This window comes from Mauremys reevesii, linkage group 16 (genome assembly GCF_016161935.1).
Source record: "Mauremys reevesii isolate NIE-2019 linkage group 16, ASM1616193v1, whole genome shotgun sequence".
Classification (NCBI taxonomy): Eukaryota; Metazoa; Chordata; order Testudines; family Geoemydidae; genus Mauremys; species Mauremys reevesii.
Window position 1 is genome coordinate 22,488,384 of NC_052638.1, and position 23,857 is coordinate 22,512,240.

The following is a 23,857-nucleotide window of genomic DNA, read 5'->3' on the forward strand; positions in this document are numbered from 1 at the left end:
CATATTCTAGGCAGGACTGATTCTATTTTTAGATACCAAAAGGAGGGATTGACTCTGGGAGTCATTCCCAATTTTGTTTTGCCCCTGGCTAAGAGCAGCCAGGGGCACTTATGACAGCAGCAAATGGTGCAAAACGACTGGTAGCCATGCTCATCTTTTTACCAATTTATGGATTGGTAGATGGTGCAGTATGGCTGGTAACCATCTCTGCTGTCATGCAAAAGCAAAAGCATGCTGCTGTGTAGCGCTGCTGAATCGCCTCTGTCAGCGGCATCTAGTACACATACGGTGACAGTCACAAAAGGCAAAACAGGCTCCATGATTGCCATGCTATGGCATCTGCCAGGGCAATCCAGGGAAAAAAGGTGCGAAATGCTTGTCTGCCGTTGCTTTCCCAGAGGAAGGAGTGACTGATGACATTTATCCAGAACCACCCGTGACAATTTTTGCCCCATCAGGCACTGGGATCTCAACCCGGAAATTCCAAGGGGCGGGGGAGGCTGCGGGAACTATGGGATAGCTACGGAATAGCTACCCACAGTGCAACGCTCCAGAAGTCGATGCTAGCCTCGGACCGTGGACGCACACCACCGATTTAATGTGTTTAGTGTGGCCGCGCGCACTCGATTTTATACAATCTGTTTTACAAAACCGGTTTATGCAAATTCGGAATAGTCCCGTAGTGTAGACGTACCCACACACTATAAGGAGAGTGATCAGTTAAGGTGAGCTATTATCAGCAGGAGAGAAAAAGAACTGTTTGTAGTGGTAATGAAAACGGCCCATTTCCAGCAATTGACAAGGAGATGTGAGGAACTGTGGGGGTGGGGGGTAGGGGGAAATAAGCATGGGAAAATCATTTTACTTTGTGTAATGGCCCATCCACTCCCAGTCCTTATTCAAGCCTAGTTTGATGGTGTCCAATTTGCAAATTAATTACAATTCAGCAGTCTCTCGTTGGAGTCTGTTTTTGAAGTTTTTTTGTTGTAATATTGCGACTTTTAGGTCTGTAATCAAATGGCTAGGGAGACTGAAGTGTTCTCAAACTGGTTTCTGAATGTTATAAAATTCTTGACGTCTAATTTGTATCCATTTATTCTTTTACGTAGAGACTGTCCGATTTGGCCAATGTACATGGCAGAGGAACATTGCTGGCACACATCACATTGGTAGATGTGCAGGTGAACGAGCCCCTGATGGTGTGGCTGATGTGATTAGGTCCTATGATGGTGTCCCCTGAATATATATGTGGACAGAGTTGGCAACGGGCTTTGTTGCAAGGACAGGTTCCTGGGTTAGTGTTTTTGTTGTGTGGTGTGTGGTTGCTGGTGAGTATTTGCTTCAGGTTTGGGGGCTGTCTGTAAGCAAGGACTGGCCTGTCTCCCGAGATCTGTGAGAGTGATGGATCGTCCTTCAGGATAGGTTGTAGATCCTCGATGATGTGCTGGAGAGGTTTTAGTTGGGGGCTGAAGGTGACGGCTAGTGGCGTTCTGTTACCTTCTTTGTTGGGCCTGTCCTGTAGTAGGTGACTTCTGGGTACTCTTCTGGCTCTGTCAATCTGTTTATTTACATGATCACATACTTTTTTTAAACAGGAAAAAATGTTTTTACATAGTTTTTTTTTTTATATAATTTCCTAATGAAAAAAACTCTCAGATATTCCATCACATAGATTCATACTGACTGACCCTCAAGTTGGGTGAACAGCAGAGTTTGGACCTTTAGATCCACAGCACAGACCTCAAGACTTGAGCTCACAGAATAAATGATAGTCATAGCAGGCTGCGTCTGGATCAGGTACCGGAGGAGGATGAAACACACATGTTGCCAGTGGATTTCACAGCTATTTACTGAGGTAAGAGGAATATAGCGATTCAGGGCTCCAAAGTTCAATTCCAGGTTCTGGAAGAGAGTGTTCTCTACCGTCATAGACCCTTCTACTGCATCTGCCTCTGCTCCTATCTTTTCACCACTCTGCTTTTATCCAACTCCTCCCCATCCCTCTCTGCTCTCCCCAACTCCTATCACTCAGTGCTCCCCCTCACTACTTTCCAGCGACTGTCTCTGCCCTCTGCTTCTCCCCATCTGTTAACTCCTGCAAGCCATAGCCAATTCTTCACTCTTCATCCTTCTCCCCACTCCCTGGGCACCAGCAGGGAGGCACTGAGAGCACAGGAAAGACAGTTTACTTGCTTTCAGTTTTGGTGCTCAGTGCCAGAGTGGTCCAGAAGAGCAAATGTGGGGAAAATCCTTCAGTCCCTCCAGCCCCATGCTTAGTCACTCTCTGAGGATGGCATGAGGGTGACTAGATGTTCCAATTTTATAGGGACAGTCCTGATTTTTGGGGCTTTTTCTTAAATAGGCACCTATTACTCCCTATCCTGATTTTTTACACTTGCTATCTGGACACCCTAGATGGCACACATGCACTCTGATCACAAACTCTTGTGAAGGGTTGGAGCATGCTCACGACAGACATAATCTTTGGAGAATTTACCAGTGAAACTAACAACTCTCTATTGGCCATGTGCAAACTGCGATTTTTTTTTTTTAAAAAGAGGCTAATAAATTGGTCTAATTAGGGCAGTTTTTCACAGGAACAGTGAAAAGCACATTCCTGACACAATGGCGACCCCTCCTAACAAGGGAGTCCCTGCTCCAAAGCATAGATGCTAGAACATCTAAAAAGACACTCTTAAAACTAATTTGTTAATATGGCAAAAACGTATTTTTCTAATCTCATTCTTGGAAATAGCTCAATCATTTTTGCTGAAACTTTCCAAAACAATTCAGCCTGAAGTAATTGCTCAGCATAGAAAATTTCAGCCTGAAGGGTTTAAGTTTGGGAAATTTTAAGAAACTGAGAACAGGGTCCTGTAACAAGAATCTTAGCTATAGGTGGCACTATCAACGCCATATAGAAGTACACAGCACTTTCTTTTGCTACTACAGTTATTTTTCCAGAGACCTCTTAGAACAGATGTTCACCACAGTTGCCAACTTTCACGTGATAAATAAGCACCTCGACTTCCACAATAAGTCCAAAATCAAGCGAATCTCATTTCAAAACAAGACCAAAACAAGCCAATCCCTAAGAACCCCAACACTCTATGTGATTAGATCCCCCTGGTGTATAGTTTGGGACTGTGGTGGGCCCACTGTGCATCCCTGGCTCTCTTCCTCGCTCCCACCCCCGCACTGGCCCCTGCTTGTCCCTCTTTGCCGGAAGCCGATATTTAAAAAAAAAAAAGAAAAGAAACAAGCTACAAGCCAAAAACTAGCCAACAAGCAACTCACAAGCCAATTAAGCCAAAACCAAGCCCAATTTCTGCATTTTTTTCACGGGTTTGGCATGTCTGATGTCCACAGTTATTTACCTAACCATTATTGTTTTCTGCATAATCAGCAGACTGCATTGCATTTTCTTGAGGCTGCTTGAAACTGATGCATGTTATCATGCACCTTGATCTCTCTTTTACAGAGCTGTAGAATTAATAAATATATAGGTCTGTAAAGAAACCAAGTTCCACCAAGTGGGTGTATTTATGATAGGCTTTTTTCTTTTAGTCCATGTTCCTTTCTGTGACCGTTACTCTTACACAATAAAAAAAGAGGAGGAGGTGCCTTCCTTTAACTTTCTTAAACATAGCACCATATGACTGCCAATTTCAGATTTATCTGAGAATTCCTTTGAGTTAAAATATTGGGGGGAAATTGAGAAGTTCATCTCCGCTTCATTCCTCACCTACATACAAAATGTTTGTGTGAGTGACAAAGTGCTGGTACTTCTTCTGATTTCCTTCCACTTTTTCAAAAAATAAAAAAAAATAAAATATATATATATTTATTTCTGAGGGGGAGAGGGGGCAGTAATGCCACTGTATACACCGAGAAGCCAACTGCTGGTTTCCAGCACAATTCTGTTCCAAGGTATTATTACTGACAGAGAGTAGACAGACACATTCCCCAAAGGGAATGAAATGCCTGCATAATAGCAGGAGATGTTGCTACAGCTGCATCTGCTTTTTCAAATACCACATCTTTAAGTATTTTTGTAACAAGGACTAAAATGTGCAGTGCTCTGTTTATTAATAGTCACCTCTATTGACCATTAAAACTTCAGCATTACACAATCAAGTCACTACTGTATCACTACAGAAATACTTATCAAAGATGTGGTATCTACAAAGCAACATTCACTTTAATGAAGAGCTGTTGAAAGGGGCTCTTCAGATTACAGTGATTCCCTCTTTCTTCTTGCTTTCCTGTTCATTGAGCTTGAGACAATCATTTTTGCAGTAGTTGAATGAAATGCATTAAACACAGGTCCTTCAGAGCTCCAGTCCCCCAGTTACAGAGCAAGTAGTGCAGAACAGCAGCAGAGATGTGCAAAACTCTAACAGTACCTTCAGGAATTCTCTCCCTCATTAATAATGACTAAGAAGTCGTAGAAATACATTGCTCCTTCAATATATTCTCCTTTTGGTACTGCAACATGTCCCTAAATGAACCCCAGTTAACTTAAAGCATTCAGTTCAGGTTTTTTGAAATACAATAAACTGATGTGTTTGCAAGCACTTAAGCACATCAAGTATCCTTACATGGAAACTGTACCTAAAAATTAGAAGAGAACGGGATTTTGTTAGTTAATTTTTATTGCAGCCATAGCTTTTCCTATAGGCTTTAGGGCAGCAATGAAAATGGATTAAGCTTGCTAGTTTACCAACCAGATCAACAGCAAAAATTCAGTTTTCATTTTTTAAAATGTTAAAAATAAATCACAGTTCAAAACACTTCTATTAATAAAAACTCCCTTAAAAATAGACTATTAAGATTTTCAGAGAAAAATTCAACCAAATTACAGCTGCCACTCTAATAGACAAGCCTACATTTTTTGAATGGTGTTTTTAATTTTTTTTAAACCACAAAGTTAAAATAAACATCTTTTAATTTTGTGGGTCTTACAAAAGAAAGTGCCAGGTTTTTGGAACTATACATGCAAAAATATGTGAATATACTGCTATTGCATGGGCAATCTGGGTAAATGCACATGCCACCTACCAGTCAGAGCAGTTTAAATGGTCCTTTACGTGTGAGTCCTGTGATTTTAAATGTATCAAAAAAAGCGTGTGCGCATATTTTTGCATGCACACAATTCATTGACATGGAATGGTACATGGTGCCTGCCTGGCTCTGCAGCAGTAGACATTATTTCCAGAGTTGAGCTTAAAAAAAATTAAAAAAATCAGAGAAGCTCAATCACCAACAAAAATATTCTGATATGACAAGAATCTTAGTAATCAAAGTTACTGTCATTTGTATTAAAATTAAAACAATGATATTCAGATGAACTCCATTCAAAATACAGAGAGAAAAGAAAAGTGTTTTCTCAACAAAAGGGATAAAATCATTAGGGGAAAGTTTCTAAAATATTACAAAAGCATTAGAAACAAAAGCTGGTAAAAACAACCATTTAAATGGTATGATATTATAAGAAGATGCATCTGCTCTCCACTCACCATGACTCTATAGCTAAAAGATTACAGTGGTTCAAAGAAGCCTGAGAACTTACCTGCAACAGGGTGGGTTGTGAAGCATGGAAGAAAAAGGCAATGCCGCAATGCAAGAAGATAAAATAGATCATGGAAAATATACTTGCAAGCTAGAAAAGAGCATGCCAATATAACCAGAGATTTGTTTGTCACTACTTAAAGGTAATGATAGGAAATGCAAGCTTTCAGTGTTAATTCAGCCATCAGCTTTAAACCAAGAAACAAACATGGGGAACACAAATTGTTTTAACCAAACTTTCATCAGGGAGGAGTAGACAGTACAATCTTTGCTAGCCTTGCTGTTTCTTATAGGATTCATGTAGCAAGGGAAGTTGAATTTATATTTAACTTTTCTAAGCACAATTTAAATTGCTTAATATTTTGGTTAAGAGTAAAGACAGTTCTTCAAGATGTGTTGCTCATGTCCATTCAACCGAGGTGTTTGTGCTCGCCACATGCACTGGTGCCGGAAGTTTTTCCCTCAGCAGTATCCGTAGGTGACCAGCTCTGGTGCCTCCTGGAGTGGTGCGTGTATGCTGCAAGCATATAGGGCACTGCCGGCCCCCTCCACCTTCAGTTCCTTCTAGCCGGAAACTCCGATCGTGGGGAAGGAGGACATATTGTGGAACAACCATGAGCAACACATCTCGAAGAACACCAGTTACGGAAAAAGGTAACTGTCTTTTTTTCTTCAAGTGATTGCTCATGTCCATTCAACTAAGGTGACTCCGAGCAGTACCCAGGGAGGCAGGTAAGGAGTTCAGGGACATATAGATTGCAATACAGCTCTGCCAAACCCAGCATCGTCCCTGGCCTGCTGCGTGATGGCACAGTGAGCCACGAATGTGTGTACTGAGGACCATGTTGCGGCTCGACAGATGTCCTGGATTGGGAGGCGTGCCAGGAAGGCCGCTGAGGATGCCTGCGCTGTAGTTGAGTGGGCTCTCTCAATTGGCGGTGGAGGGACTCCTGCTAACTCGTAGCAGGTCCAAATTCAAGAGGTGATCCAGTTAAAAATCCTTTGCGTGAACACTGGGAGGCCCTTCATCCTATCAGCTGTAGAGAGGAAAAGCTAAGTCGATTTACGGAAAGGCTTTGTCCAATCTAGGTAGAAAGCCAGAGCCCTTCCTATGTCCAAAGCGTGAAGGCGACTCTCTTCACTAGTCTCATGGGGCTTAGGGCAGAAGACCGGAAGAAAGATGTCCTGGCTCATGTGGAGAGTAGACACCACTTTGGGAAGGAAGGCCGGGTGGGGCCGGAACTGGAGCTTGTCCTTACAGAAGACCATGTACGCTGGTTCTGAGGTCAGGGCTCGCAACTTGGAGACTTGCCTCGCCGACATCACCACCACCGGGAAAGCTGCCTTCCGTGATAGGTGAGAGAGAGAGCATGAGGCCAAAGCCTCAAAGGGCGGGCCCATGAGCCTGGACAGAACCAAGTTGAGATCCCACTGTGGGACCAGGGACTGGACTTGAGGAACAAGCCTCTTGAGGCCTCTAAGGAACCTGACCGTCATGTCATGGGAGAACACAGTCTGCCCCTGGATTGGCGGATGAAAGGGCAAAAGGGCCGCCAGGTGCACCCTGATAGAGCAGTGTGCCAAGCCCTGGTTCCTTAAATGAAGCCGGTAGTCCAAGATCGACTGCACTGAAGAGTGCGAAAGGGAGATGCCTCGCTCAGCCGACCAGCGGGAGAACCTCACCCACTATGCCAGGTATGTCTGCCTAGTCCAGGGCTTTCTACTCTCGAGGACCTTCTGGACCCTGTCCGAACAGGTCCGTTCATTCGGGTTCAGCCATGCAACATCCACGCCATGAGGTGGAGGGATGTGAGGTTGGGGTGCAAAAGTTGGCCATGATCCTGTGACAGCAGGTCCGGTCATTTCGGCATTGCCCAGGGAGGGATCACTGACAAGCTTGATAGTGTCCCAAACCAGTGCTGGTGAGGCCACGGCGGGGCAATCATGACAAGCTGTGCCTTGTCCCTCTTGATTGTCCTTGCGGGAAGCTGGAGACGTTCCTCGCCCCATCATCCTTGGCTTCTTGGCTGGAGCCATGGAAGGAGGCCGGTGCAGGCTCGTAGGCAGTACTGGCGGTGCACTGCACACCGAGGTCACAGTGCTTGGTGCTGAATCGAAGTGCTGCTCTGGCATCGGCATAAGGGCAGACTCCATCAGGAGCACCTTCAAGCAAATGTCACGCTCCTTCTTTGTCCTGGGCTTGAAGGACTTGCAGATTTTGCACTTATCACTAATGTGACCTTCGCCCAAGCACTGTAAACAATTATTACATGGATCACTAATGGGCATGGGCCTTTTACAGCAATCGCAGGGTTTAAATCCTGGGGACCGAGGCATGCCCCATTCTGAGGTGAAGTCCCTTTAGGGACCTATTAAGTCTCTAACGTAAATAGGTTGAGCTAAACTAGAGGGAAACTATATACAGTAATATTTGCAAAAGAGTTTGAACGAATGAAAAGCAACAACTCTAGCTGAAGCAGCACCAGTTCCATGTAACGTCACTGGCGGCAAGAAGGAACTGAGAATGGAGGGGACTGGCAGTGCCCTATATGTTGCGGCATACGCGCGCCACGCAAGGGGGGCGCCAGAGCATGTGGCGAGCACACACACCTAAGTTGAATGGACATGAGCAATCACTCGAAGAAGACTATCTTCTTATTAATTACCACATCAAAACAGAGTCCTGTGGCACCTTATAGACTAACAGACGTTTTGGAGCATGAGCTATCGTGGGTGAATACCCACTTCGTCGGATACAGATCCAGACTAACACGGCTACCCCTCTGATACTTGACACATCAAAACATTCATTTCATTCATTTACAAAAATGAAATGATAGTTACAGTAGCTAACAGGAGTATCCCAAGATATAACTGAAATCAGATGTTTAACCATTGTGGATTAAATTAATCTTTATTTGCCTCTCACTGGGGCAATGAATAGGGATCATCTCTTAATATGAAGTCGGCATCTTTTGTACAACTCTCTTTCTGCCTTTTCAGGCGAGAGAGAGTACTGAAGGATCTGTGCCCCTCCTGTCTCCTTCTTGAGGGTGTCTATGTTAGCACACAAGTTTCAGAGAGGAAATATTACATCAATTACCAGTACCAAATTATGAGTCATTTCTATTACCTGCAGCAAGAGCAACAGCTACAGCCTGTTGATTTGCAGAACACAGAATCTGGATACCCAATGGGAGACGTGGGCAGGTGTGTTTCACTGCAGCACTAATGACTGCCATTGCTGCAGTTATTTCTGGCCCAACATAAACCGTGTAAGGAAGGTCGTGCATATTTTCCACTATCAAGCCATCCTGTGGAGATTATTATAGAGAAATCTGATTAAACTGAGAAGAGCCATTTAAAAAAAATCATAGCTATTTTGATATTAGACAAAGACTTGTATTGAAAAGAAACACTATATTTAAAGGTTTTTCTTCAAAGAAGGGATTATCTACAGTAAATTGTTCATGCAAATACCCACTTGCAAAAATGCTTTAATCAACATCATGATATCTGTAATCACAAAACGAAATAAATGTGATTTCAATTACACATTTTGTCAATTAGATTTCCTTTGAATTTGTGCTACAATGCGAACTATAGAGGAACAGGTTAAATCATAAATCTAATTTAAAATATATACTGTAGAGTCAAACCTCAATTATTCAGACGGAATAGAGTATACTGAGTAAGTTTGGACAATTGCATTTTTAGATCATCAAGGAAATTTTCAAATTAATTAATATCAAGAGACGAAACTTATTTTGGATAAACAAAGGTTTCTTTCTTTTTTTTTTTAAACTGTATCAATGAAAATGTTTTCAAATGACTAAAATTTGAGGGAGAAGAGGAGGAATTAAATATCTATCTATAATATTTTTAAGGTGCCTATAACTTTGGTATTAAGCTTCAACACTGCTCATATTTTGGATTCAAGATTGCTTAACAGAGGATGTTGCCAATTATTGTCTACTATTATGTCTCATTTGGTAGAAACACATATTTGGTAAACAATGGAGTGGCTATAAACTATTCTGCTGATTCAACCTGTGTGATTTATTTAACATCTTTGTACATTATATGGGACATTGGTTGTTTTTTTAATCATCAGTATGGTATACATTAGAAAACTGTCAGTAGCTGAAAATCATATATAATTATGTCCAGGAATAATAAGTTTAAACATATATCCTTGAAAGATCAATTCAAATCTAATGTTTTGCCTTCACATAAGGATTCTTAAAAGAATTTGGAACTTCTTAACCTATCTTCACTTAAATCTAAAAGTACAGAAGGGAATAATTTGAAAAAAATACATAACTCCTATTTTCTTTACAACTCCATAATTAGGGAAAAGTGAGATTGTTCCAAGAGGACTTAGCCTATTCAAGGGTGTCCTAACTGAACTAAATGTGTTTGGAAGGCATCAGAGACAGCATTTCAACAAAGAAAATTTTACCATAGGGACAATAACAGGTGAAAAACAATTTATGATGGTGCGGCTAATGGTAATTTAAGAATGTAGAACCAGGAAGAAAGACAAATATTTTTAAGGAAACATTACATTTGTACTTTTTTTCATTTTAACAGTATTTTTTAATGGAGAAGCTATTTCTGAAACAAAAGATACAATATCATAAATGTGCAGCCAGCATATGATGACCAAGTTGAAGACTAAGCATCTGACATCACAGACAGACACCTAAAATGAAGGAATGGGAAAACAAATTTGAGCATTTAAACAGTCTCTTGAAACAGTGTGATAAAACCAAATACATGAACCATACTAAAATAAATTTTATAGAAAATAACATAACAGGATACTGCTGATGTCCCCAAGTGGCTGACAGTTAAATACCTAAATAAATAGGAGACGCGTCTCCTTAAAGGCAACAGGTCACAGTTTTATTAGTTGGCTAACAAATGGTTATTCAGCAATGGACCTAGTCCTAAAGCTCAAACCAATTAATGGAGCCATTCACCGTCTGATGTTTCTTCACTGGGAAGACTCAGCTTTGCAAGTCAAGGATCCCCCAACTATGAGAAACAGTACAGGTATTGATAAAGAAACCTCAAATCTGTTCTTAATCACGTCCAATTCAACTGTACAATTTAACAGCTTAACACCTTCACTTCTCATCCTGTGCTCATACTTTGGGATAAAAGTGACTGACTAACCATCAATCACGATATATGACTCTCAGAATTACACAATTAAAAACATTTCATAAAAATCTCTGGGATGCAGCAAATAATTGTTCCAGAAATTCCAACTTGATCAAATGTTCTCTAGTCTACTCATTCAAGAGAGCCTGCTGAACCCAGCTGATGTCAAAGGAAAGGTATATCCCTCACCCTTCTCTCTCACACACTCATGTCAATTTACTTTAAAAGACAGAATTTCTTCCTGGTCCCGAAGTTCCTGATTTGTAGAGCTGTGCAATTCCATTTTGCAGAGGATTTAAGATATTTCAAAATTTGGTTTTATTCAAATTTCACAACTTTCTTCAAAATGGACTGGAGTCCCAACTCTGGGCAGTCCTCTCAGTGGGTTGCCCCAGAGCTGCAGACCCTGAAAGCTCTGGGATCCTGGCTGAACCAAGAACCTTGTAAGTTGGGAGTTGAAAACCCTAAGAAGACTCGTTCTATGGTACTCTGCCAGGCAAGCTATGGAAGGACCAAGGAGCCTGGGAGTTTAGGAGCTGGGGCTCCCAATGCTTGCAGGCTCTCTGCTGCTGAAAAAAGTAGGAGCCTGGGCTGCTGAAGAACCGGGTGGATGAGTTGGTAGGATGCCAGAAATATTTCCATTGCAAATTTGTCAAAGTTTCTGCAAAAAGTTTGCCAATTTGTCAAAATTGAAATTCTCTGACTGAAAAAGGTTCCATCGAAGAACTGACCAGCTCTATGGGTCAGTTTACTTTTTATTTTATTTAAATAGTATGGCCATGACAGAAAGGGTGTTGTGCATGAAACAAAAACCTCTTGTACTGAAATGCTACTGGCACGGTCTCTCTTTACTTAACATGGTGTATATGCTTCTGAGTTCTTTGATGGCTGCTCAGTCCAATGCACAAGTGACAGTCCCATCCTCAGGTAGGGCACACCTACACACTAGCAATGCTCTGAATCAGAGCAGCAGATTATTTCCTCCTCTAACGTCGGTCATCACAACGCTCAATCCAGTCCGCCTCACAATGCCTCATTCCATCGACAAGCTGACTCCGACAACCAGAACAGCATTTCCCAATCATCCACAGAGATTCCAAAGGATACTAAATGATCCTTGCAAGCACTCTGAAATCTATGCAGCAGTCTGCCTCTCTTTTTAGACCCTTTGCAATCTTCAGAGTACAGCGCACACTTTGGGATCCTGTTATCCGGCATTCGGTTGACATGTCCAAGCTACCTGTGTCTTTTTTTTTACTAATCAACATTGCCATGAATGACATACCAGCACAATTTAACACTTCCATATTTATCAGCCTGTCTTGTGATTTTATTCGAAGAATTTTACACAAGCATCTGATATGAAAGCTGTTTAGTCTTTTGATACATTTGACGCAAGTTGTCCATGTTTCTGAGCCATACAGAAGAGTGCATAAAGCACATCTCATAAATACAGATTTTCACTTTAGTTGACAATTTATTATTGTACCAGGCTCTGTCTTGCAAAAGACCAAAGTTCCTGGCTGCTTTGCCAATTTTTCTAGTCAGCTCAGCATCAAGATCTACATTGCTGGTAACAGTAGAGCCAACATAGCAAAATTGGGCAACAACATCCAGATGAGTACCATTTAAGGTGATATCTGGAATTGGTTCTGAAGAGCCTTGGTGCATGATAGGTCTTCTTCAAGCTTACTGCTAGCCCAAAGATTTTACACGAATCAGAGAACTTAGTAATAAGATGTAGGGTATCCACACTGTGAGCCACAAGGGCTGCATCATCTGCAAACATGAAATGCAGCCTTGCCCTAAACTCTGATCCATCACCAAGCAGATAACAGCCACCAGGAGGAACCAGAAGGTGGCCAACAGATAGAATATAGAAGGATTCCTTACTTCCACTGGCAGCATCATATCTCCCTCCAAAATGGTGAGGAAGTCAGTCACCTTGGCAAGCAGTTTCCAAGCTCTCCAATCTCACAGAAGGCCTTTTCCTGGATCACAGGCAATGAGGTGGCTGCCCACTGTGAGATTCAAGTCACCTGCCAGAACCTTGGGCACAACAAAAATGATCACCATGGAGGGAGAAATTATGCTATTAGATTTGTATTTGCTTGAGCAGCAGGAGGGCAAAAGTCCACACAGTTTTAAGAATAACTAATACAGAACACCCTACAACTCAAAGGGAAAAACCAACCCCCAATTATGTTAAGAGTTTATACTGTCGTACAGGATATAGAAGCTAGTAGAGCCCTAGAACTGTAAAAGTAATGATTTATTGTGTGTGTATGCATCATTTGAGAGGCAAAAAGGACCCTAGCCAGTGGTTGTTTGTGGGGGGGTTTATTATATTATAGATTCTTAGAACTCATGAGGTGGGAATTCTCTTCTTCACCCCAGAGTTACAGGCAAGTCTCTTCTTCACTGCAGGGTTACAGGAGAAGGGCTAGAATTCCTATTCTCCCACGGTGAGAAGCCTCCACTCCCATATTGCTATTGTGGTAGGAAGGGTTCCCAAGTTCTGATCACTGCCATGGAGTAAGAAGAGAAGCATTAGTTCAATGAGCCCAACATCAGTGTCTCCTCTCCCTCTCTCAATTCCACCCTCTTAGCCAGTCTCACCAATATACCCGCCACCAACATACAGCCTGGGAAGATGCACTGTTTTGTGTATGCACTGACCAAGCTCAATCCACCCCAAAAGATCATTCTCATGAACCATAAAACAATCAGGAAGAACAGTGTCTATGGCTGTTCCGATGAAGAGAGCGGACGTGAGGGACTGGACTGTGTAACAGGTGGCATTTCACAGCAGCTTCTGAGAAGAGAGGAAGCAGACTATGTGCTCACCCACAGTTTGAGAGGGAAGTCATAGAGGGCTATGTCTAGGCCTCAAATTAATGCTGTCCACACTGTGCTTCATGATGGGGGGAAAAAAAACAAAAAAACACTGAATGGCTCAAGTGGTAATCTTTGATTGTGTGGTTTGTAGACATACAGCACATTAGGTAATCCAGAGAATACAAATATTTTATATTGATAACTGTCCAGATAGAAAATTATCACTAAAATTATTTATGAAAACTTCTGAAATTCTTCTATGAGCATTAAAAAAAAACACAGTATGTCATTTATTCATTAAAATCCAAAAATGAAAGCCTCTCCTATTACCGTTCTGATGAGCCTGTGTATACTATTTATGGAGGTATTACCAAAATCCGTAGGACTTTGCATTTTATTATTACAACAGCTCCTGCCACAAGATATTAAAGCACATCAGCTCCAATCAAAAGCGTACATGCCGTTATGCACAAAAATTGACCTTTCCCATTAACCCACCTATAGCCAGACACTTCAGTAGATCTGTTCCTCTGCCAGAGTGCCTCTAAGCCCTGGGCAATTCCATAGGCTCTGGGCATTACTTTAATAACATGTTATTCTTTGGGTACCATCAGATAGGACTGTGTTCTTTTGCACATCATGTTTTGTTTAATCAAAAAAAGAGAACAAATGTTCTGCAATACAGTGAGCTGAATTACAGATATATTAACTCAAAGCTTTCTTTCTTATTTTTGTGTCAAAACTATAACACTTACCACAGATGTTTGTGTTTTTACTGAATTCATATGTATATAAAACAGATTTCATTATTATCAGACAGCTAATTAAAATGGTGGAGAGAAAACAGTTATGCTGCATTAAAGTTCTTGGAACTTAAGCTTATAGAGCAGAAATCTATGGCAACAGTTACTGTATTACATATTCCAAAACAGAATGTATTTGGATAGGAACAGATAAAACTCTTCTAATTATTTCTCTAGCATTTCTTTTTAGTTGAATATTAAGATTATTTATGTCTTACTTATTCAGACAATTGCCTCCCTTCTCATATAAAATATTGCCTGTAATCCCTTTCATTCTGAGTGATGTGTTTATGTGTCTAAAATGTATTACGTGCACAATATTATAACAACAAAAAGCTCTCCTTTTGTTACAATTAGCTATTGGATATTTGTTCTTCTGACTACAGGGGGAGTCTACCATTTCCCTTAATGCTGATATAGTTACACAAACAACAGTCTAGTAGAAAATTAACTTTCACTTAGGAATCATCAGCTTATATCTCCTTTCCAGCACTCAGGTGTGTTCTGGACAAATCAATGCCTCTAGCTCTGCCTCAGCCGCTCCCCTATGAACAGGAAATCACTTGGCACATTATCCTACAACAGTGGTCACCAACCCGTCAATTGATCCTGGAGCCTCAGCTGCTAAAAGTCTGGTGGCGCAGCAGGGCTAAGGCAGGCTCCATGCCGTTCCTGGAAGCAGCCAGCACGCTGAGGGGTGCAGGAGTCTTTGCGCACTGCTCCTGCCTGCAAGAACAGCTCCCACAGGCCAGAAACTGGGAACTGAGGTCAATGGGAGCTGCAGGGGTGGTGCCTGCAGAGAGAGGCAGTGTGTGGAGTCATGTGCCCTCCCCAGGGGCCACAGAGGTGCGCTGGCCACTTCTGGGAGCGGCCTGGGGCCGGAGCAGGAGGGAGCCTGTCTTAGCCCCGCTGTGCCGCCAACCGGTAGTCGACCAAGGTAAATGCCACCCGATGGGAGCCCACACCTCTCCCGCACCCCCAGCCCTGAACCCCCTCGTGGAGCCAGCATCCCGTACACCCCTCTGCTCCAACGCTGAGCCTCTTCCCAGAGCCAACACCCCAAGCCGCCTCCGGCACTCCAACCCCCTTACCTAGCCCTGAGCCCTCTCCCAGAGCCAGCACCCTGTACCCCCTCTTGCACCCCAACAATCTGACCCAGCCCAGAGCTCCCTCCTCCACCCAAACTTCCTCACAGAACTTGCATCCCCCACCCCTCCTGCATCCCAACCCCTGCCACAGACTCAGCCCGGAGCCCCCTCCCACACTCCGAAGCCCTCGGACCCAGTCCAGAGCCCACACCCCAACCTCCTACCCCAGCCAGGTGAAAGGGAGGGTGGGGGAGAGCGAGCGATTGGGGGGGAGGGATGGATTGAGTGGAGCGGGGCCTTGGGGAAGGGGTGGGGCAGATCTTGGGTTGCACTTAAATTCAAAAAGTGATCGTGTGTCCTACCACTGTCTTACAAGATCTACTTTCTGTTTGTAGGAATAATCTACCCTAAACACAAGACCAGCTTTCCTTCAAAAGCTCTGCTTGAACAAAAAGATTTCTTCTTTATCTAAAGTAAGGGGTCTTTTGTGTACTACTCTGTTACTAAATCAAGGTATATCAGATAATAATTATGCAAGATTCCACCCACTGTAGTGTGAATGGGACTTAAGAAACTGACCAGTGCAAGGAAAATAAATTCTGTGCACAATATTTTAAAATTCTGCATATTTTATTTGTCAAAACAACAATATAATCATGCAAGTTTCAATTATTTTGATAATTTATTTCAAAATACCCGTCAGCAAGTATATCTGTAACAATACAGACAAACAAAAAATATTCAGAAATGTTTTTTGACAAATAGATTTCTTACTAGGCATATTAATATAGCCTTCTGAGTAATAATTCATTTAAATTACAATACAGAAATGTATTCCCCATACCCCTCAGAAGCAGTGCAAAGGCTTGGGGATGTCAGCGGTAACGTCCCTGCACCCCCACTCAGACAGCCCGCTGCCCCCATCCTCATGTGTCCCCGAACCCTCACTCAGCCACCCCTCCTCCCCCATCCCCATGTGCCCCTGAACCTCCACTCCAGTTCAGCCCCTCGACCAATGGTGTCACCCAAATAGCTCCTGTGATCCCCACTAGCCCTTCTGAACCCCAGTTCAGGTGACCCCCTAGCAACACCATGTGCCTCGGTCTGTTCCCCTCCCCCATGTCCTGTGCCTCCTCACCTGGCCCTGTGGGCAGGGCACTGTGAGGAAGGCAGCCATTGCTGTCTCTCTCTCCATGGCTGGCTGCTCGTCCCAGAGCCATCTGCCCTTTCTTTTGGTGCCACAGCAGTCTCTGGTGGACAAAAGGAGTAATTGCAGCACTTCCCTGGCAAAATCTATTTTCTATCAGATAGGAAGGGGAATCTGCGAGGGACATGAATTGTGTGTGTGCAGGGGCTCAGAATTCCCTCAGAAGTAAAGGATACTTACAAAGACTTTTCTCCATGCTAAAGTGCAGGTTCCACTAAGACTCCAACCACAATTCCTTGCCATATCCATGCAGCAGCTTTTAACAGCAGTTAAAAATATGGCTAGGTGCTCATTTTTCACTGCCAAAAAACTAATACAAATTAGGCATATAGATGTAAAACTTTCCAAGTACAAAGGAGGTAGGAAGAACCTCAAATTCTTTACAAGGAGTCAGTGCGACAAGAAGACTTGTTTGGGAAACTATATGGGTAAAAATTGACAACATAGTCCATGTTTCTTTAGCAATGTTCTCATGCTAGCTGAGTATTTTGCTGTATTTTTAAATTGCCTGTACTTCATTTTAGTATTTAAATAGTCTCAACTAGGTGATGAAAGTAACTGTTTATGAAAGTAAATGATGTGAAGAAGGAAAACTTGAACCTTTGTTGTTTCAATGTAGAAGCTTTCTGTGAGGCTGAGTTAACGTAGGTCCAGTGATTTACACTGTGAACCCTGTATTTTTGCTATAAACACTTTCTTAAAATGAAAGCAGAACACTGGAAAAATTGCAGAGGCCTTAAAGTCTTAGAATCTGTCACTTATAAAATCTTGTGTAGGCAACCTGGTTATTTGGCAATACAAGAACATGGTATTTGATATTTTTCAGCACAGATGGCCTCCTATCTGAGTGCTCACTTGTTTTCATTATTGTGCTCCAACATTATAAATCCTTCATATTTATTATGTTAAAAAACTGCTAATGGACTGGGCAAGTCACCTTCTAAAGATGCAGGACTTCCTTTAATCAATGATGTGTATACAGAGTGCTTTGAAAATTTAAAGCTGTCTGTAGCTTTGTCTACACTAAGCAATTTTAACAATTCCCAGCCTTGAAGTCACGGAAAGCCTTATCTACAATGGGAGCGGTGATAGCTCTAGTGAGAAATGCTCGCTAAAAGGTCTATTGTAGATAGAATTCATGAGCGATAGTGGTAAAATCCTGTGTTTCCTGGTGGGTGACCAAAGTATGAATCTTAAAATCCAACTTCTGCAGTAGGGCTGATGGGGCTTAGAATTGTTGCTGTGTAAGCGCCTCTTCCAAAAGAGGAAGAGTCACTTCAGTGGTAAAGCCTGCCAGATGATCTTGTCAATTTTCTACCATGGTAATGGGCAGGTTAGGAATGCCTATGATAGATGGTGCTGCTTCAAGCTAGCTTAAAAGCAGTTATGTCCAATTCACTTAGCCAGAGAAACATTACAATATTGTGAAGATTCTTAGCATGGAGGAAATAGTTATATGCAAATGATGTAGGGGATCAAAGGGGGAAGGCCTTTTATGAGGACCCATAGCTATTGTTCAGGACTTCTGATTCTAAACCATAGATACTAAATTCTTAATTGGCTTGGGTACACAGGGCACTCCTGCCTACGTAAACAAGTAATTATCAACAGGTAGTTGCCAGACAGCAGTTGGGTAGATTTGAGTAACACTCCCAGTGTCTGAGGCACTAAAGAACATCCATCTTCTAGAGGGAGAGGAGAACCATCAGGACCCGGCATGAGAAGTGAAGAGGCAGTCTAACCATTCACCCCAAGTCCCCATGGGGGAGAGAGACAATAGATTCCTTGCCTTCCCAGAGGAAGCTGAGTTTGGAGGAGTTGAGCGCTCTCTCAATATCCAGAAACCAGGAATCCTTTGAGATATCATGAGAACCAGGATACCATTCAAAGTGCTAAAGAAAATGGTTCAAGTGATATAGGGTAGCAGAAGGAAAGCATTATCAGGGTTCTCAGCACAATTTGATAACAACCTCCTTATTGATATTCACAGTTATTTCTGACCCTTATTATCAAAAAAGTAGGTGTGTGGTTTTCATTGTTTGTTTAGAGTTCTCATGTGTTTGGTATTGCAATCACAATGCAATAAGGTGTTTCAACTGTAAAGTCTATCTCAGATGTTCAACTTTGGAATTAACCTATTGCTGCGCTTGTGAATGCTACACGGAATGTTTGTGCTCCTACTTCTACTTTGAGTGAATATAAGATTTAATATGCAGAGAAATTACTGCATTAACCTTTCATCTATCTACAGAGCGAGTTTTAAAGCTTGCAAGTGAAGAGCTTAGCAATTTTGATACTGTAAAGTATGGCAGCCCAGTCAGTCCAGGATTTGTTACATTAATTGAAGAAGAGGAATTGAGGATCCAGCAAAGAAAGGCAAAAAGTAAAAAAAAAATTTTTTTAACAAACTCATATATTAATACTAGTGACTTATCTAAAATTGCTAAAGGTGTTCTAAAACTGAGGCCAACTAAGGGAGTTATATTTAAGTGTATACATTTTCTTCATCAGATTTTTTAAAATGTATTTTTGATGCTTTTTCAGTTTTGTCCCTAAAGGCTTCAATATATAACTCCTTACATAAGGGAAACAAAATTCCCCCTGCTAAATGTTAATTTAAGCTCCAGTAGCATAGTCAAATAATGGAATGTGTGACAGTGGCTTTAAGAGAACTACAGATTACCTTTGTACCCAAACCCTCTACCACAATGTTAATCTCTAGCTTCCCTACCCCGGCCATTCTACACAAAGCCCTACTGCTAGTCTTTTTCCTCTCCTGCCACTCTAACCACATCACACTCTAGTTGCCTTAATTCTGTCACTTACTTCCTGTCATATTTTCAGTAAGTGCTCAGAGTGGTTTGTGCTGTAGAATGGCAGATCTCAACTGGGGGGTCCACAAGCAGGTTTCAGGGCCGGTGCTAGACTCACTGGGGTGCAGGGCAGAGACTAAGGAGCCAAAGCCCTCGTCCCGCCACTTGGGCCTCAAGCCGAAGCCTGCACCCTGCCAGATTTACACTAAGTAAATACAACAAAAATAATATTCAGTTTTTTTATTTTTGTGCCTATTTTATCTTTTTCCTTATTATATATGTGTGTGTTTAACTGTATAACTATCAATTTAATACATCTTTTAATCTACTAGATATGCAGAAAAACAGTTGTGGCACAGGTGGGCTGTGGAGTTTTTATAGCATGTTGGAGGGCCTCAGAGAGAAAAAGGTTCAGAACCCTTGCTGTAGAAGACAGAAAAAAAAAACCCCAAACCCATAGATCCTGCCTCAGCTATCTTACAGTCTGAGGCATCAGTCCAGAAAACTCTGCATGGGTAAACTCTGTGAAGCCAATGGCCCTCTTTGTAGGCACAGAGGTCTGCCTCCATGGAGCAGCTCACATGGTTTGGGCGTAAGTTTTTAACATCTCAAATTCTACTTGGGTCTCTGCCTTCAAGGCCATACATAACCTCATGCCCACTAACAACTGACATGTCTTCTACTCCTCACAGATTTCTTCTTAATACTCCCTTTCCATCTCATTCTTTCACTTTCATGCATCCTGCTCTCCTTCCCCACTTTTACCATGACCCCTTCTAGTTTATCCATCCAATACTCTGCATGCTCTTCTTTACATTAAATGTTGTTCTGTGTCTCATTTCTAGCTTTCTGTAATTTAAGATTACGCTCTTAGATTCAATCTTACTCTGACTGTAAAGTACCATTTAATGAATTTATGATACTATATAAAAATAAAACATAATGAAAACGTTAAGCAGAAAATAAAAGTAGTTCACAGGAGTGACTATTTATCCATTTAAGCCCTGTTTAAAGCCCAGTCACTGAGACCCTGCATTATTGCCAGGCCAGAAACTTGCACTCCAGTCAAGTCAAAGCAAAAAGTGCAGCAACACATGGATACAGAGTGCAATGAAATGTTTAAAACATACCCTGACCTTTTAAAAGGACATGCACCCTGTTAAAAATCTGCTGAACTATGGAAATTACTACAACACCTGAGGTCCATAGAAATTCAGTCACTAGTACCTGCATTTTGTTGCCTTTGGCTGAGACTGGCCTTTCAGATCTTCTCTTCTAGATATGCAAAGTAGAAGAGCACTTACTGCCAGGGGTATATCATGGAAGGGTTACACTTAGCAGAAACGGACACAGGTGCTTTTTGTACCCTGCATAATATATACTACAAAGGGGCCGACACAACCAGAACAGGTTGAATCTGCTTAGAGGGGAAGGAGGTGCTTGATCTGCTGCCTGGACATACTCCATTCTCCAGTGAGACGACAAAACAGAGCATTTTAATTATATTAAAATACGATATGTAGGGCAAACAAATACATCAGACCGGTTAAGCAATTTTATCAAAGAACAGAGTTGACTAGATTTTTGGCAATAATCAACTTTTCTTTATCATATTAATTAATATTTATGTTATCATAGTGCCTAAGAGACCTATTTATGGAATAGGAACCCATGTGGTAGGCACTGTACAAACACAAAACAAGAGATGACAATCTAACTTCCTTAACTGGTCTGATTCTTCTAGCAGTTGATTGTAGATATTCTTAAGTGCTGATCCAGATTCTTCCAAAGCTCAGGAATACTGAGATCTAGACTATTATAGAAATTGAGGCCACCTGCAAAATGTGGATCTAGGACTGAATTTCAAACACTTTCTAACAATCTGCATGTCAGTGTGGATTCAGGTTTTGGCAAGAACGCTAATATAAATGTGATCTGGAAAATATTAGTTTCACAGAACCAAGATCTGTTGTATTCTGACATAGCAATATCTTTATTCAAAAATTAAAATAGAAGGATGAAAAATGAAACTTACAACTCCAGCATCCTTGTAAATCTCAGCCTCATGACAGGCTTTATCAGTGATCTGGGTCAATGGCAAACTGCTCCGTGGTGTCCCTGCAAAGAACAATAATCTTATATGCCATGATACAAGCAGAAATCAAAACAAAGTCAGAGTTAGATTAAGATTATTGCAAGTATTGACAGAAATGCCAAAGTAGGCACAAATTGCCAGAGTAAATAATGAGTAGTAGGTTGTTGCATAATGTCTCATACCTTAATGGTATCTTGTCCCTAGTAGAACTTGATTGACATGCTTTTACTACTGAGTTCCTAAAACTGGTTTAAAAGCCCTTATACTTCAGGAATATCAAACATAACCTTACACTGAAGCAGAACAGCACCTAGCTTGTAATTCTTGCCTGTAATTGTGATCATACCTCATTCTTTACCAGTGACAATGCATATATTTCAATCTGTGACAATGTCACAGGCAACTACTCTGCACCGGTGATGGGAAATTAATACAAAGACCAAAGAAATTGACAGGTAGGGATTCTCCAATGATTCATGAGAAGTGGAGGTTAAGTCTTGCATGCCAATTTTCCCAGAGGCACACAAACAGGAATGATGCACTGGAGAAAATTTAAAGACTGCATTAGTGCTAAAGGAAGGTTCTTAGTACACAGGACTGGATCCAAGACACGGAGATACAACTGCAATAGTAAACTGTTGCAAAATAACTCATTGATGAGTAACAGGCAAAAAGCAGCGAAGTCTGCTGTTTTTTTGTCTGTTCTCCCTAAAGATAAGATGGAGTCCAAAAACTTTCAAGTGTCCTCTGATATTTTCATGCCTAACTTTAGGCTTTATTTTCAGAGGTGCTGAACACTCACAATGCCAACAGAAGAGGCACTCAGCATCTCTGAAAATCAGGCTCTAGGTGTCACAAATTGGGCAACCAAACTCAGAAGCCACTCTAAAAATACTGAGCCTAGTGCGTGCTCACCTTCAATCTGTCTGCCACAGCCATAAGATCACTCTGGGCAGGAATTTGCCTGACACTGACTAGCTAATATTACAGATGCTCCATTGTGAAGTCAAGGGCAAATGTCTCAGTGAAAAACCTGCATGCTCATCTCAGCTATTGAGCTTCCAGCTAAGTCACTGTCACTGTATCCTGACAAGAAACCCTGATCTTTTGTCTCCCACTCCCTCCTGTAAATTCTCACTTCCCCCCAGTCACTCTCCATCACCTTCCCTCCATGGGAATGGTGAGCTCAGCAACAAGGTTAACTTCCAATCTTCCCTAAAAACAAAACAACAACAAAAACAAACAAACAAAAAACCCCACACAACAACAACAGGGACTGCAGTTCCTCTGGCTCCCTTCCCAAGGGCTCAAGGTGTGGAAGCTTAAATGTCCCACTCGGCCAGGGCCGCATGGGGATCTCATAAAATGTCACCTACTCTAACGTTTTGGACAGCAGAGCAAATCCAGCCAACAAACTTGTGCAACTTAAGTAAAGTTCAGGGAGCACACTCCTACGCAAAGACTGGATCTGGTTACACATAACAGCACCTGCTGTGTTGTGATCATATGGTGCATAGTGCATTTCTACCTTGCTAGATTACAGACATATGGAGGTAGGCAAGAGGCAGCAAGGTGGACAGTGTGGAAGAATGTCAATATGCTAGCTCCTCCCCACGTCTCTTCTGTGCCTTCTTGGATGTTGAGAAATAGCAAGCATGGGTCAGTGAGGTAGTTCTTAAATCAGACTCACTGGACACAGGTTTATCTGAGCTGCAATCAATATAAAAACTCTTTTTTTTTTTTTACCTGGCAATGCCCCCACGTGCACCATCCCAATGACAACTGATTTTAATCGCCCAAAGAGCTTCAGAAACTTCATGACCTATGGAAAAACAGACCGGGGGTGTCAGTCAGTCGGTCAGTCTCGGGGGGCAAGCTCTGAACACTCATGTGGTTCATTACGGAGAGGCACAGCCCAGGGTGACTGCGGCAATCCATGGCAAGGGAAGAGATGCGATTTAAAGCCCAGGCGCTTCCCAACGTGGGAAATCGGGATGTACAGACCCCGGGCAGGCAAACAGCCCGCCCAGGCAGGCGCTACGAAGCTCGGCCGGGCCGCCTGCCCCACTCAGCTCCCCCCGGGCTCTTCCCCTCCCAAGGCAGCCCTGCCCCGGCCGCTCCCCGTTACCTGGGCGGGGTCTCTCGGAGAAGCCCCGCGGCGCGACCCCCTCGGCCCAGCCCTGCCGCCCTGTTTACATCCAGGGGAAGCCACGCTGCTTCCTCCCGCTTCCGCGTCTGGGCCGCCGGCTCCGCCCCCGCGCCCGCAGGCCCCG

The 23,857-nt window shown here is 42.4% G+C and overlaps 1 protein-coding gene across 3 annotated transcripts in view; it reads right to left on the bottom strand.

The window, feature by feature from the left end:
* LOC120384609 (uncharacterized protein F13E9.13, mitochondrial-like) overlaps positions 1-23,818 on the bottom strand; it is a 44,214-nt gene extending 20,396 nt beyond the window's left edge. For all 3 annotated transcript variants that reach the window (XM_039503574.1, XM_039503572.1, XM_039503573.1), the window contains exons 1-4: positions 23,713-23,818; positions 23,331-23,406; positions 21,525-21,607; positions 8,705-8,885 (exon numbers count right to left, since the gene is read on the bottom strand). In XM_039503574.1, the coding sequence (XP_039359508.1) occupies positions 8,705-8,885; positions 21,525-21,607; positions 23,331-23,403 (337 nt within the window). In that variant the 5' untranslated portion in view covers positions 23,404-23,406; positions 23,713-23,818. The remainder of the gene's footprint in view (positions 1-8,704; positions 8,886-21,524; positions 21,608-23,330; positions 23,407-23,712) is intronic.
* Between the last annotated feature and the right edge of the window lie 39 nt (positions 23,819-23,857).